The sequence below is a fragment of the Python bivittatus genome, unplaced genomic scaffold (assembly GCF_059951505.1).
Source record: "Python bivittatus isolate LINGU-HERP-01145 unplaced genomic scaffold, Pbiv_v1 ctg000840_np1212, whole genome shotgun sequence".
Taxonomy (NCBI): domain Eukaryota; kingdom Metazoa; phylum Chordata; class Lepidosauria; order Squamata; family Pythonidae; genus Python; species Python bivittatus.
The window spans coordinates 32,741,791-32,754,786 of NW_028277113.1; the positions used below are offsets into that span (position 1 = coordinate 32,741,791).

A 12,996-nucleotide genomic window follows, 5' to 3' on the forward strand; every position below is an offset into this window, starting at 1 on the left:
AGGTATAGCTTTTCCCAGACTTTCCTTATTAACTGGTTAAAGCTTCTGTCACTGTCAGCCTTGCAAGGTAGTCCAGACAAGAAGCACACCCAGAAGTACTAGTTCTATTAAGTAGAATAGAACTAGTAATCTTTATTGTAAGATTACATTAACAGAATCTTGCAAGTCTGAAAGTACATTTCTCCCCCCTCACCTTTATAGTCCAAGAAACTAGGGAGGGTCCCTTCTGAGATGTTTGCCATGCCCCCATTCCTTATGCGGGCTCAGCTGCCACTTGTCTGACTGTTGTTTAGTTTCTAGCTCTTCCACCTGTCTCCCAAGGTCATTCCCACATACCATTACAATCACTAATCATTGAATATCCTGGTTGTCTCTGACTCTGTGGGAACCCAAACCTGACTTACATTGTAACAATTAAGATATGGCTTCCTCTTTCCTATATTTGTTCTAATATTTCAAGGTATTCAGCCTGGTCAATGCCATTGCAAGGAAGGTTATGCTGGAGAAAAATGTGACCATTGTGCCTTTGGCTACAAAGGTTATCCAAATTGCATACGCTGTAATTGTAGTCTCATTGGCAGCATCAATGATGACCCATGTACTGAACCTTGCCTTTGCAAAGTAAGTGCACCACTGGTTTTCATTTTCATTTACTATACTAATAATAATAATAATAATAATAATAATAATAATACAATAAAACACCCCAGACTTAACAATTGTTGATAAGAAAGACAAAAAAGTCTGGATAGTGGACATTGCAATACCTGGAGACAGCAGAATAGAAGAGAAAGAACTGGAGAAAAACACAAAATACAAAGACCTGCAAATAGAAGTAGAACGACTATGGCAAAAGAAAGCAAAGATAGTACCAATAGTTATAGGTCCCCTAGTGGAATCCCAAAACAACTGGAGCACCACTTGAACACCACCAGCATTGACAAAATCACCATCAGTCAATTGCAAAAGACAGCTTTACTTGGAACAGCTTACTGTATATCCTGCGACGATACCTTTAACACCATCAAACAACATCTGTCTGACCCAGGTCCTTGGTAATGACTCAATAGGTGGATAAAAATGCCAAATCCAGTCTAAACATCTGGCTGACTGTGTGACCAACCACAATAATACAACAATAATACAGTAAAGTGGAACTTGTCAGTTAATTTAATCTGAAAATTTCTCTCTTAATAACAATACTATATGTAGCAGTTAACTGGAGTTTAAGCAAAAATCTACCAGATGGGGATTTAAACTAAGATTCATGATATATCATACATTTTACATTGGCAAAATATGCATCAGACTCTTAAGTACATATAAGGTTGGAAAGAGTGATTCAAAATAATATCAAATAATAAATCAGGATAACTTGTTTGATAGTGAGAAGAGTTGTTGATTTTGTTTTTTTAACCACTCACATTTACTCACAGTTATTTACTCAGGAGCCAAAGTCTATCATCTACAATGGAGTTGATGTTATTGGGTTCTAATATGAATCTATAAGCTTCAAGAATCTTCATTTCCCTAGAATTAGGTTTAACATTTAGTTTGTGAGTGCCAAAACTGATAAGATGGAATTTAAACCAAAAAATGATAATGGTGAAAGTTGATTCTGTGACCATGAGGTAGATTGCCCTTTTTCAACCTGGCATTCACCAGGTATGTGGAAGCTATGACTCCCAGTATTCATAGCCAGCATGGTGATTAGTATCTTTGCTTCTGATGTGATGTTCTTAGTATAAAATGCAAATAATTATTAACACATAATATATAAGAGGTGGACATTTTCTATTCAGTCTATTTTTTTAAACCTGGAAATACTTTATTTTTCTTTTAGAAGAAAAGTCCTAGAAAATATTAAGGTAAAATTGCTACTAAGTTATATTGCGTGCTGGTTATGATTGTGTTCACAGGAAAATGTAGAAGGAGGAAATTGTGACCGTTGCAAATCTGGATTCTATAATCTCCAAGAAAGAAATCCACAAGGTTGCACTGAATGCTTCTGTTTTGGGGTTTCTGATGTGTGTGAAAGCCTTTCATGGTCCACTACTAAGGTATAATATGGCTAATATTCCTAATTAGTATCTAATTTGTTTTCCTCAGGCATAAACATCCTTCCTGTGTTCATCTTTTCCGGGAGGCATTCCATCTCAGTCTTACTTCCATAAATGCTTTTACTTTGTTAATTACTTCATTCAATAAAAACTTAGCTGTAAAAGGCTGCAATTTACTTCTGACTAAAAAGCCAAGGAATGTTTAAGAGATGGAATTTGATGAACATAAAGAATTGGATCCCAAATGAGCAAAACATATTTCATACTTTAACTTGATATGAGCTTAAATATATAATTTAAGGCAGCAAATTATCTGGAGATATATTACAATATTTGAAAGTATTATTCAGTTACAGGTTTGCACGCAATTTCCCTATTGAAAACCAAGCACTAATAGTTGAAGTACAAGTTATGCTTGAACTTTAACTATTAGCAATTTAAAATGGTTATTCTTGCAAGTGAGTATTATAATAATAATAGTTTAAAAACTGATAAAAGTGTTTTCCGATAGGGAATTGTTTGTACACTAGCATTACATGACATGAACTTAGCCAGGAAAGCATGGGAAAGGAACAGTGCCTGTGAAAGCCACTCTCAGATGACAGTGTTTATATACTGTCTACTCTACCACCCCTGCCCAGGAGTCATGGCTGGTGTCACACTAGAAGCCTGGGTTCTGAAAGGGAAGCACCTCCCCCCATGCCTAATAAGTTTCAGTAATACATGCCAGATTGGCCCTTTCATTTATTATTCAATCTTGGATGACCGAGGCCTTATTACATGTTGATCTTGCAGGTTTTGCTATAATATTGTTCATGTTACTGTTCTACAAAGGTCTGAAAACTGTACATTTAGAGGATAATCAGTAACTTACAGTATGTATACTGCTACTTTCATATATTACTATGAATTGATTTGAATGTATAATCAAATAAAAAGTGAAAGTACTGAGGCAACTACATCTTCTGGGAGGCTCTGGTTCCAAACTTTCCCAGATCATCTCTAGGTACTTGTGATGGATAGCTTCTTCAGTTTGCCAGCAGTCCCAGCAGAAGCATTATCTGTGCATGATATACTACATATGACCTGTGAAAGCCACTCAAACTCTTTGTGTAGCCCTTATAAACAGCTATTTTTCTGAAATCTCATTCCTATATAAAGCATTTTTAAAGCTTTCATGGGAAAAGCTATACCCTGTGATTTCTATTCTGCTTGGATTAGTCTGCCGTAGCACAATATCATATTCTGCCCAAATGAAAATAGAGCTTTCTGCCAAAGGAAACACACACACACACAAATATATAGACACATAGAGGCTGCTGATCTGAAGTCCCAGAAGCTCCTCACAATGTACAGAGATTTCTACCCCAAGTCCAATACCCAGAGATTGTACATGAGCCGGAAAGAGGGCGGGCGGGGTCTGGTGAGTGTCAAAGCCACTGTCCTGGATGAAACCCAGAATATCCAGGAGAACATCAGCAAGATGGCATCCAAAGATGAGCTGCTGCAAGAATGCCTGAGGCAGCAGCAGACATGGGAGGAAGTTCAAGTAGAGGAAGTGCCATGGCAAGACAACCCTGCAAGGGGTGTACCATTGACAGATAGCTGAGGTGACTGACATTGGGAATCCTTCCAGTGGCTGCACTAAAAGACAGCACTAAGGCACTAGTCATAGCAGCACAAGAACAGGTACTAAGCACCAGATCCATAGAAGCAAGGATCTACCACACTAGACAGGGCCCATGGTGCAGAGAGGCCTCAGACACAATCCAACACACAGTGGCAGGATGTAAGATGCAGGCAGGAGGAACGTACACTGAATGGCACAACCAAGTAGGTGGCATTGTATACAGGAACATCTGGACAGTGTATGGGCTAGACCCTCCCAGGTCCAGATGGGAGATTCCACAGAAGATTGTGGAGAATAACAGGGCTAAGATCCTGTGGGACTTCCAGATCCAGATGGACAGGCAGGTACTGGCCAATCAACCAGACATCGTGGTAGTAGACAAAGACCAGAAGACAGCGGTGGTGATAGATGTAGCGGTGCCAAGTGCCAGCAACATCAGGAAGAAGGAGAATGAGAAACTGGAGAAGTATCAGGGCCTGAAGGAGGAACTAGAGGGGATGTGGAAAGTAAAGTCCAAAATGGTCCCAGTGGTGGTAGGAGCACTCAAGGCTGTGACTCCTAAGCTGGGAGAATGGCTCCAACAGATCCCAGAAACAACATCAGAGCTCTTTGTCCAGAAGAGTGCAGTGCTAGAAACAGCTAAGATACTGCCTAGAACCCTCAAACTCCCAGGCTTCTGGTAGAGGACCTGAGACTGAGGAAGACACGTACCATCCATAGGGATGAAAGGGGATTTTTAAAAATATATATAAACATACATACTTCCTTGATGAGTTAAATGCTTGATTATGTTTCCTTTTTTCTTAAGATGTCTTCTATGGCTGGGTGGGAGGTGACAACTCCATACACTTCAAAAACTATACAACCTCAAGAAGGCCAGGATGACAAATCTCATCAGATAAGTATTAACAACACTGTGGTGGCAAAAGTACTAAAGCCTCCTTATTACTGGTCTGCACCTAAATCGTATCTTGGAAATAAGGTAAGTATTCTGGAGAAAATGGTTTTTTTCAATGTCGTGTGTATGTATGAAATACATTTATTTTTTAAAGTTTTCTGCTTTGCATATTCACTTTATTATGCATATAATGTAACGTTTAAAAATGCGTACAGCATCTTTTCCTAGAAATCCTACTGTGATAGGAGCATTAAAGTTATCTCTAGAAGATATATAACTCCCCCCCCCCCATAATTGGAGTTGGAATTAGGATGCAAAGGTTGTGGGTCAAAAGGAATGTGCATTTAGATGTAGTAGGTGTGTCCCCGTGTCTATGTTTATATGATTTACTGATTATACAGGAGCTATTAGGTTTAAGAAATAGTCAGAGAAACATTTCAAGATACAATTTAGATGTTAAACAATAATTATTTTTAGAAATATCAGTTGTCCCAAAAATTAAGAATTGGTTATTGAAAATTTTACAATTTTCTGTAATGGAAAAAATAATGAAATTAAAGAGGGAGAAGTTAGAAATTCAAAAAATTACTAAATGTAGAAATGTCAAGTCAGACATAGATTTTAGAATGTGATGGTAAATATAGAAAATAAGATTTTTTTTGGTATGATTTATTCTTTGTGTCTAATCTAGTATTTTAATATATAATTTAATAAGAAGAAATCTTAAAAAGGTGCAATATCTATTTCCCTTTATTTCATGCCAAATTTATATTTCATCTTCATAATGCCAAATGGAAAGGAAAGAAGAAATAAAATAACACTTTTTTGATGTCTGGCCTTTTATGCTTTCAGCTCACTGCCTTTGGGGGCTATTTAAAGTATACCGTGTCTTACGATATTCCCATGGACAGTACAGATAGTGACTTGGTATCTAGTGTCGATGTTATTATTCAGGTAATCATGTTCAGTGGGCTAAGATACAAAGTATGAATGCATAAAGTATTCTGAATGCTTTTGAGGGAGGAACTTCCTGACTTTTTCCTCTTATGGTAGCAGTTCTTGTTCCTCTTGCAGTGCTGCCTAGAGGACTTCTGAACTTCTGGAGATAGCTCTTTAGTGGAGGGTTGAGAAAAAATACTTCTGCAACAATGAGCTTGAAAAGCTCCTCTGTCATGCAGACTTTTGAATCTTGGCTTTTAGTGTCAGTTTTCTTTAAAATAAAAAATACAATTGTGGTGATGCTTGTGTACTCTAAATCAGCGTATCTGATTTAAAGCCAAGAGCTGTCTTCTCCATCCTGGTGTCTTCCAGTTGTATTGAGACAATGACTCTCTTTTGACCTGGATGGGGAAGGTAGAGTTAAGATGTTAAGTGGGTTTCTTGGCTAAGTGGTTATTTCCATGAAAATGTATTTAAATTCATGATCTAGGCATTTCTGGACATGAAGCACCTTAACACTGCTTTACACATGGAAAATGGTATAAGATGGTTTGAAAGAAATTAATGGTATGCAAAAATGTTTTGAATTTGAATTGTTCAGAATGCTTCATTTTGAACATGCCACTTGAGTGCAGAATAACTGGTTGGAGAATGGAATGTTTTGCACTTGAAACAAGCTTCTTTTAAGAGCTGATACACTTCCAAAATGAACAAAGAGAGAGAGAGAGAGAGAGAGAGAGAGAGAGAGAGAGATATCTTGAAATAGGACATTTGAAACTGATGTTTTGCATTTAAAACAGTTCAAATTCAAAGTATTTTGCATATTCTTAAAAAAAATGGAAAATTTGGAAAACATAGAGTGGGTTTTGTATGGATTCCATTGTATGGATTCCATTAAATAGAATTTAAACAATTTCCAATTAAACTTTAGAAATGTATAGAATAACAATACCTGTCATTTCAGGGCAATGGACATATTCTGTCAACGAGATCTGAAGGGCTATCTTTACAACCATATGAAGAGTATTCCAAAATAGTGCATCTTGTCTCTGAAAACTTTGTTGATTTTAATACAAAGAAGTCAATAGATCGAGACACCTTGATGACAGTTTTAGTTAATGTTACCCATCTTCTACTAAGGGCCAGTTACAACACTGCAAAAAAATCTGTTTACAGGTAATATATGTGAAAAAAATTAAATTTAAAAATATATATTGAGGGCACAAAAAAACATCACACAACTCTCAGAAGCATTCAAGATATGTTTTAAAAAAGATTAAAACATCTACGTAAGATTAAAACCAAAAAATGAAATTAAAAAACCAATTAATAACTAGTGCTATGCCACTTACATAATATAAATGAAAGCTGAAGTGTTAGAAAAAAGTTATAAAATGTTAAGACTGATTTTGAGTGGTTAATTTTTATCAGAAAAATCTTTGTTAATTTTGTAGACTTTGAAATACGGCCTGAATCATGATGTTGATGATGTTCTGAGAATCCCATAGAGACCTTGGACTTGATTATTCCATTCCATTTTTCTCTTTCCTTATCTTTATATGTGGACCAAGAACAGTGTTCCTTCAATTACAATTAGACAAGTAGAAAATAAAGGAAGCAAAATATGATTTACATCAATGTCTTTAAAGGTTGCAGATGTATCAGTATTGGTAACAAAGTTGTGAACATACTCTGCAGTGATAGTCCTTTAATAATCATCTTATTTATTTAGGATATTTGTCTAACATTTTTCTACTTAAAAAGCAGAATAAGTGCTTGAAGATCTGCTTAGCTTGTAGGGACTTATAAAAATATCCCAATAATAATGTTATATATGAATTAGCCATCAGTGAAAAATATATGCCTGGCTATTTTCTATATTGCTTAAATCTTAGACCCAAAGACAATTTGGCTGGGCAGGTTGAGTTGCAAAACATCCATACGTAGATGACATTTCTTGTTTTATAGCATGGCATTTTGTATTATGACAGCCAGTTTGGTGTAGTAGTTAAGGCAGGAGTTCTAGTCCTGCCTTGGGTACAAAGCCAGCTGGGTGACCTTGGGCCAGTCACTCTCTCTCAGCCCTAGGAAGGAGGCAGTGACAAACCACTTCCAAAAATTTTGCCAAGAAAACTGCAGTGACTAGTCCAGGCAGTTGCCAGGAGTCAACACTGGCTTAAAGGCAATAATAATAATAATAATAATAATAATAATAATAATAATAATACGATACCATCAAACAACATCTGCCTATCCCAGGTCCTTGGGAAGGACTCGATAGGTGGATAAAAATGCCAAATCCAGTCTAAACATCTGGGTGACTGTGCAACCAACCATAATAATAATGCATACAAAACTCACTGAACCCCTATCTGCAATTCAGAAAATCAAAGAATTGGGCTTAATTTAACACACATGGCATTTACAAAATAGCTCATTTACAGAAGACTATCTGCAGATGAAAAAGGATAGGTTTTCCTTTCTAACAGCTTAGAGGAACTTTTATACTAAAAGTATGTGTTTCTGAATTCTAATTAGCTGACACTTTGTTAATCATTGTTCTGCATGTGGGGAAATGAGACTTCATCCGATCAAGTCTTATATTTAAACTTGATTTTCTTTTAGGATATAATCCTATCTTATCCTATCCTATTTATAGTGGATCCCAGTCCTAATTGACTCTGGCTGGGTACAACAGAGTAAAAACTAAAAATAAAAACAGATTTAAGTAATAAAGAAGCAAGGATTTTTTAAAAAAACCCTGCTATATCAGAGGCACCGTGCCTTTAACTCAAGGGCCAAATGCCTGCTGGGACAGTACTATGGCCTGTTTTCACAATAGATATGGAATAAGAGCCACCTATATTTCCAGTTAACATCAATAAGAGGGTGGTGTTTGTGTCTTTACTTCTAAGACAGTGTTAATTAAAAATAGAAGTTGAAAAAATGACTTAAGTTTCCTGTGTAACTGCAGAAGCTGAAATCTGATACAGTTTATTTAATAATCTTAGTATAGTTCCAATATTCTAATTATCCAATAAAGGGAAATTTATGGCTGTCACAAACATTATGGATTTGAAGACTCTGAGTAGTGAAGACTCAGAAATAATACATGCAAGGCTACAAGAACATATCCATGCATATTTGTTACTGATAATGAAGGGAAAAGAAAAGGTTGTATTTAAAATTCCAAGCAATTTGTGAGATGAGGAATACTTGGAGATTCTGCAGATTCGAGGACCAGTTTACTTGTGGCTATTCAAACAGTCCACATTTCTGTTGGTTGGAAATGTTGCCCAAAACATTACAGATAAATTGGGAAAGTGAGATGTGAGGCTTGTCAAAACTATAGGAAGAAATTGGCTCTTGTTAGTAACGTAATGGTATGTGGGAATGACCTTGGGAGACTGGAGAGAGACTGGATAACCAGCATGTAAAAGGTATCTCAACCCACAGAAGGAGGAAGAGTGTGAGAAATGTTTCAGAAGGGACCCATGCTAATTTTCCAGAGAGTAAAAGGAGAGGAGGGGAGAAATGCTTTCAGTCTTGCAAGATTCTGTTAATGTAATCTTACAATAAAGTTAGAGCTAGTATCCTGGTTGTGCTTCTTGTCTGGACTACCTTGCAGGGCTAACACATAAATCTGACTATATACTGCTTATTTCATTTGGTAGAGGACATTTGTACAATGGAGAGTTAATAATATGGTCCTAGACAATTTACTTTGAACACCTAAAACTGCCTATGATGTTTTTGGGGGGAGACAATTGTATCTCATGTCAAAGAGCAAATGGTGCAAAAATGCATGTGCAAGGCCTTGGAGAAGCAGAATATTCAGTGTCTGTGCTGGGGTAGATGAATAAACATGAACTTGCTATCATGCATTCATAGTGTTCAGTATATTATGAGTAAGTCCAGGTCTTGTGGCAGAGAACAAGCTTTACATGTTCCCAATCTTTTCTAGTTAAATAGGATTAGGTGGTGGGGAATGTAAAAGGGAGACATTGCTGTGCCATATAGACAAATAGTTTGACCTGATATGGCAGCTTCCTATATTGTTCATTACCCATGTTTGCTGGATATCAGGTCAAAGGATCTTGGCTGCATTACAAATGTTGCAAAGCTGATACTGATTATAATGGAATTATATTTAGAACCACTGAATATTTAATAGATTGTAAAATGTAATTTATGTGGAATTACGCATTTAGAACAAGAAAGAATTGGGGGTTTTACCCTTTTGTTTGTGTATTTTGTAGATATGCATTATTTTACACTGAAAAAAATTGATACATGGTTTGCATCATTAATTTCCCATTTATATGTTGTTACAGGTTGAACTCTGTGACTTTGGATACAGCAAATGCTAATCTCATAGATCTGTCTTCAGCTGTACACGTAGAATATTGTGAATGTCCTCAGGGTTACTCTGGGATATCTTGTGAAGTAATCTTAATATTTATTTATTTATTATGGGATATTATTGCCTCATTTTAAAATGGGTTTTCCAAAGGGATCATAAGAGCAACTTTCTTATCAGTGAACCATATCTAAAAATACAACCTAAAAACATAAGCATGGAACCAGTTAGTAAAAACTAAAAAAAATCAAGCATAGTCAGTGGCCACTGATCAGCAAAAACAGAAAAATAACCAAGGAACATGTTTAAAAGGCAATTTTAATAAATATAATTGGAATTAAATGGATTGAACAATAAAATGTTATTTTCCCAGCACTGCCAAAATGGTACAATAGATGCCAGACATAACTTCTTTAAGGAAGTTCCAAAATTGTGGGCCATCTACTGCAAAGCCAACCTGCTCCTGAGTGAATAAGACTTCCAAAAATAGCCACTTAGTATGTATATTAGGGCAGTGCAGTGTGATCTGAAGGGGAAAAGGTGACTTTTAAGGGGTTTCTGACAAGTGCGACATGTGCCAAAATAATGTTTCCTACTCTGTTTAAAACAACTTCACATACAGTATTTTCCACTTCGTGAATAACACCACCTCTCTCTCACATTTTTACTAAAGAACCTGGTGAGAAATCAGTTTTCCTCTATAGCTAGTTCTAAAGCCGAAATCATATAATCGTTATCCTTTCCCTTGTGAAAACTGGTATCATTAATTTATTTTTTATTAATCAAATTCATAAAGATATTAATATCTTTAGAAAACTAATATTTTCTTTTATATGAAATAATCCTGCGATATTTTAGCTCACTATACATTTAAAGCATAATGGAATGCTTTTGAAATTTCTGTCAGGCATAGAGAGACCTGCAACCAGCTCTCATTGCTAAATTTCCTGAAAAAGCACTATGAATTGAGATCAGATCTAAGATTCTAAAATCGTATTTACAGAGTTAACACAGTTTGATTTGATGTGTTTTCAGAATATTGCTATACTGAATCTGTAAGAGCAAATGTATGACAATTAACATATGTTTGCTGTAATTTCTTTTTTTATATTATTTTTAGTCCTGTCTTCCTGGGTACTACCGAGTGGGTGCAATACTTTTTGGAGGGATCTGCCTGCCATGTGATTGCAATGGTCACGCAACAGAATGTGACAGTCGTGGTGTTTGTATTGTAAGTTGTTTGCCTCCTGCTTCTAAGATCAAAACCTCTGGTCTGTAAAATGTTAAGTTTTTAAACATGCATCAAACAAGGAGGGATGCATATTTTCCCTACCCATTTCTGCTACCTTTAAAGTCTGCTTTTTGTGCATATTAGAGGAATTTGAAGTCTGACTTCAATTAGAACTAACATAAAACACATTTTATAATAAAATCCATGAAAGCTACAGCTTTTTCCATTCAAGTCAGTGGCCAAATTCCTATAGATCTGAGGGGAAAAATACTTGAGCATATTATTATTATTTTTTGATTTGATTTGATTTGATTTGATTTGATTTGATTTGATTTGTACGGCCGCCCACCTCATCTGAGCGATTCTGGGCGGCTCACAACAGATGATTTTTTTTAATCTATTGTGAACGTTATTTCCAGACAATATTTTCTTGTACATTATTTTTCAAGCATGGAATAAACATTTCTGAATGAATTCTATGATTGCCAAAATAAAATACCATTTCATCTGATTTAATTCCCCATCAAAGTAACGCAGCTAATTTATGAAACCAAGTGTGTATCAGTTCTGGTAAAGGGCATATGCATTAATTGTTGCTGTTGGCTTAGAAAAGCTTATTGCCAGTGGCCTCCCTGTTTCTTTGTGTTTGTTCTTGGAATACTAAATCTGCATGCTGTTTCATGCTGAGTTCTGTCTGGGAATAAAATTCCATCCAAATTAGGTTTCTTGTCTGTTTACAGGCTTGTGCGCATAATACTACAGGGCAATCTTGTGAGCAGTGTTTGCCAGGATTCTATGGAATGCCCTCCAGAGGAACAGCAGAGGATTGCCAGCCATGTGCCTGTCCATTGAGAAGTGCTATTAACAAGTAAACTGCTTTCTGGAAATGATATATTAAATCTCCAGCAATTTCAGACAGGCAGGGCCACTAAGAGACAAGGGGGAAGAGGAAGGAAAATCAGAATAGGAAGGTGTAAAGTCAAGACAAAAATCCCACTTCATTCTTCTGAAATGATCACTCTTGTTTGCCCAAAACAGGAAGCTGGAGTTTCTCCATTAAAAAAAAAAAAAGTTAAAATGTAGCCCTTCTTGAAAAGGTAGTGTTGTGTACTGCTAATCCTAAAAATACTTTACAAATCTGCTAGCATTTTGCTATTTATTTGAATAATAGTAGTTAAGCTGAGTCTTGCCAAGCTGCTGTATACTGGTAGCAATCCAGTAAACTGCTTCAGGCATTCTGGAAGGGTTTTTCTTTAAGGGGACTTAAAGTTTTTCTCTCCTAAATATTGTTTCTTTCTGATACTGTAAAGCTGTTTATGCAGCAGGATATGCATGTAACTAAGAATGAATTGTGTATACACTTACCTTGAAACCGGAAAGAGTAGGGCTTGCTTCTGAATAGGCACAAATTAGGACGATTGTATTCTCCTGTGACCACTAATTATTACATTGTGCAATAATGAACTGTGCATGTATTTGATGCATTAACTTTATATAATCTGTTTCATAATTCTTAACATATTTATTTTTAGTTTCAGTCCTACCTGTCATTTGGATAACAGAGGTGAGGTGGTCTGTGATAAATGTTCTCCAGGTTATGCAGGGGTCAGATGTGAAAGGTATGAAGCTGGAGTAGTAGAAAATGTTGTTAGCCGAATATCATTGAACATAAATACAGCTTTGCTTCTCCCCTATTTTAAAATTCATTTCTGAAATACATTTTAATTGTAACAGTGATGGAGGCCCCATGACAGAAATGTCATATACATGTCAAGCATAAACTGCATTTGGAAGATGAGAATATGTCTCTTCATTGTGGTCTCTGTGACAGCACACATTATTTCTCTGTGAAGAACCATATTAAAAAAAGTTTTAGAG

At 36.1% G+C, this 12,996-nt stretch overlaps 1 protein-coding gene across 1 annotated transcript in view; it reads left to right on the forward strand.

The window, feature by feature from the left end:
* Positions 1-12,996, forward strand: part of LAMA1 (laminin subunit alpha 1) — a 110,425-nt gene that overhangs the window by 35,944 nt on the left and 61,485 nt on the right. Inside the window, exons 10-18 of the mRNA XM_025164264.2 lie at positions 461-621; positions 1,920-2,060; positions 4,499-4,672; positions 5,441-5,542; positions 6,492-6,703; positions 9,862-9,973; positions 11,008-11,118; positions 11,859-11,986; positions 12,651-12,737. Coding sequence (XP_025020032.2) covers positions 461-621; positions 1,920-2,060; positions 4,499-4,672; positions 5,441-5,542; positions 6,492-6,703; positions 9,862-9,973; positions 11,008-11,118; positions 11,859-11,986; positions 12,651-12,737 — 1,228 coding nt within the window. The remainder of the gene's footprint in view (positions 1-460; positions 622-1,919; positions 2,061-4,498; positions 4,673-5,440; positions 5,543-6,491; positions 6,704-9,861; positions 9,974-11,007; positions 11,119-11,858; positions 11,987-12,650; positions 12,738-12,996) is intronic.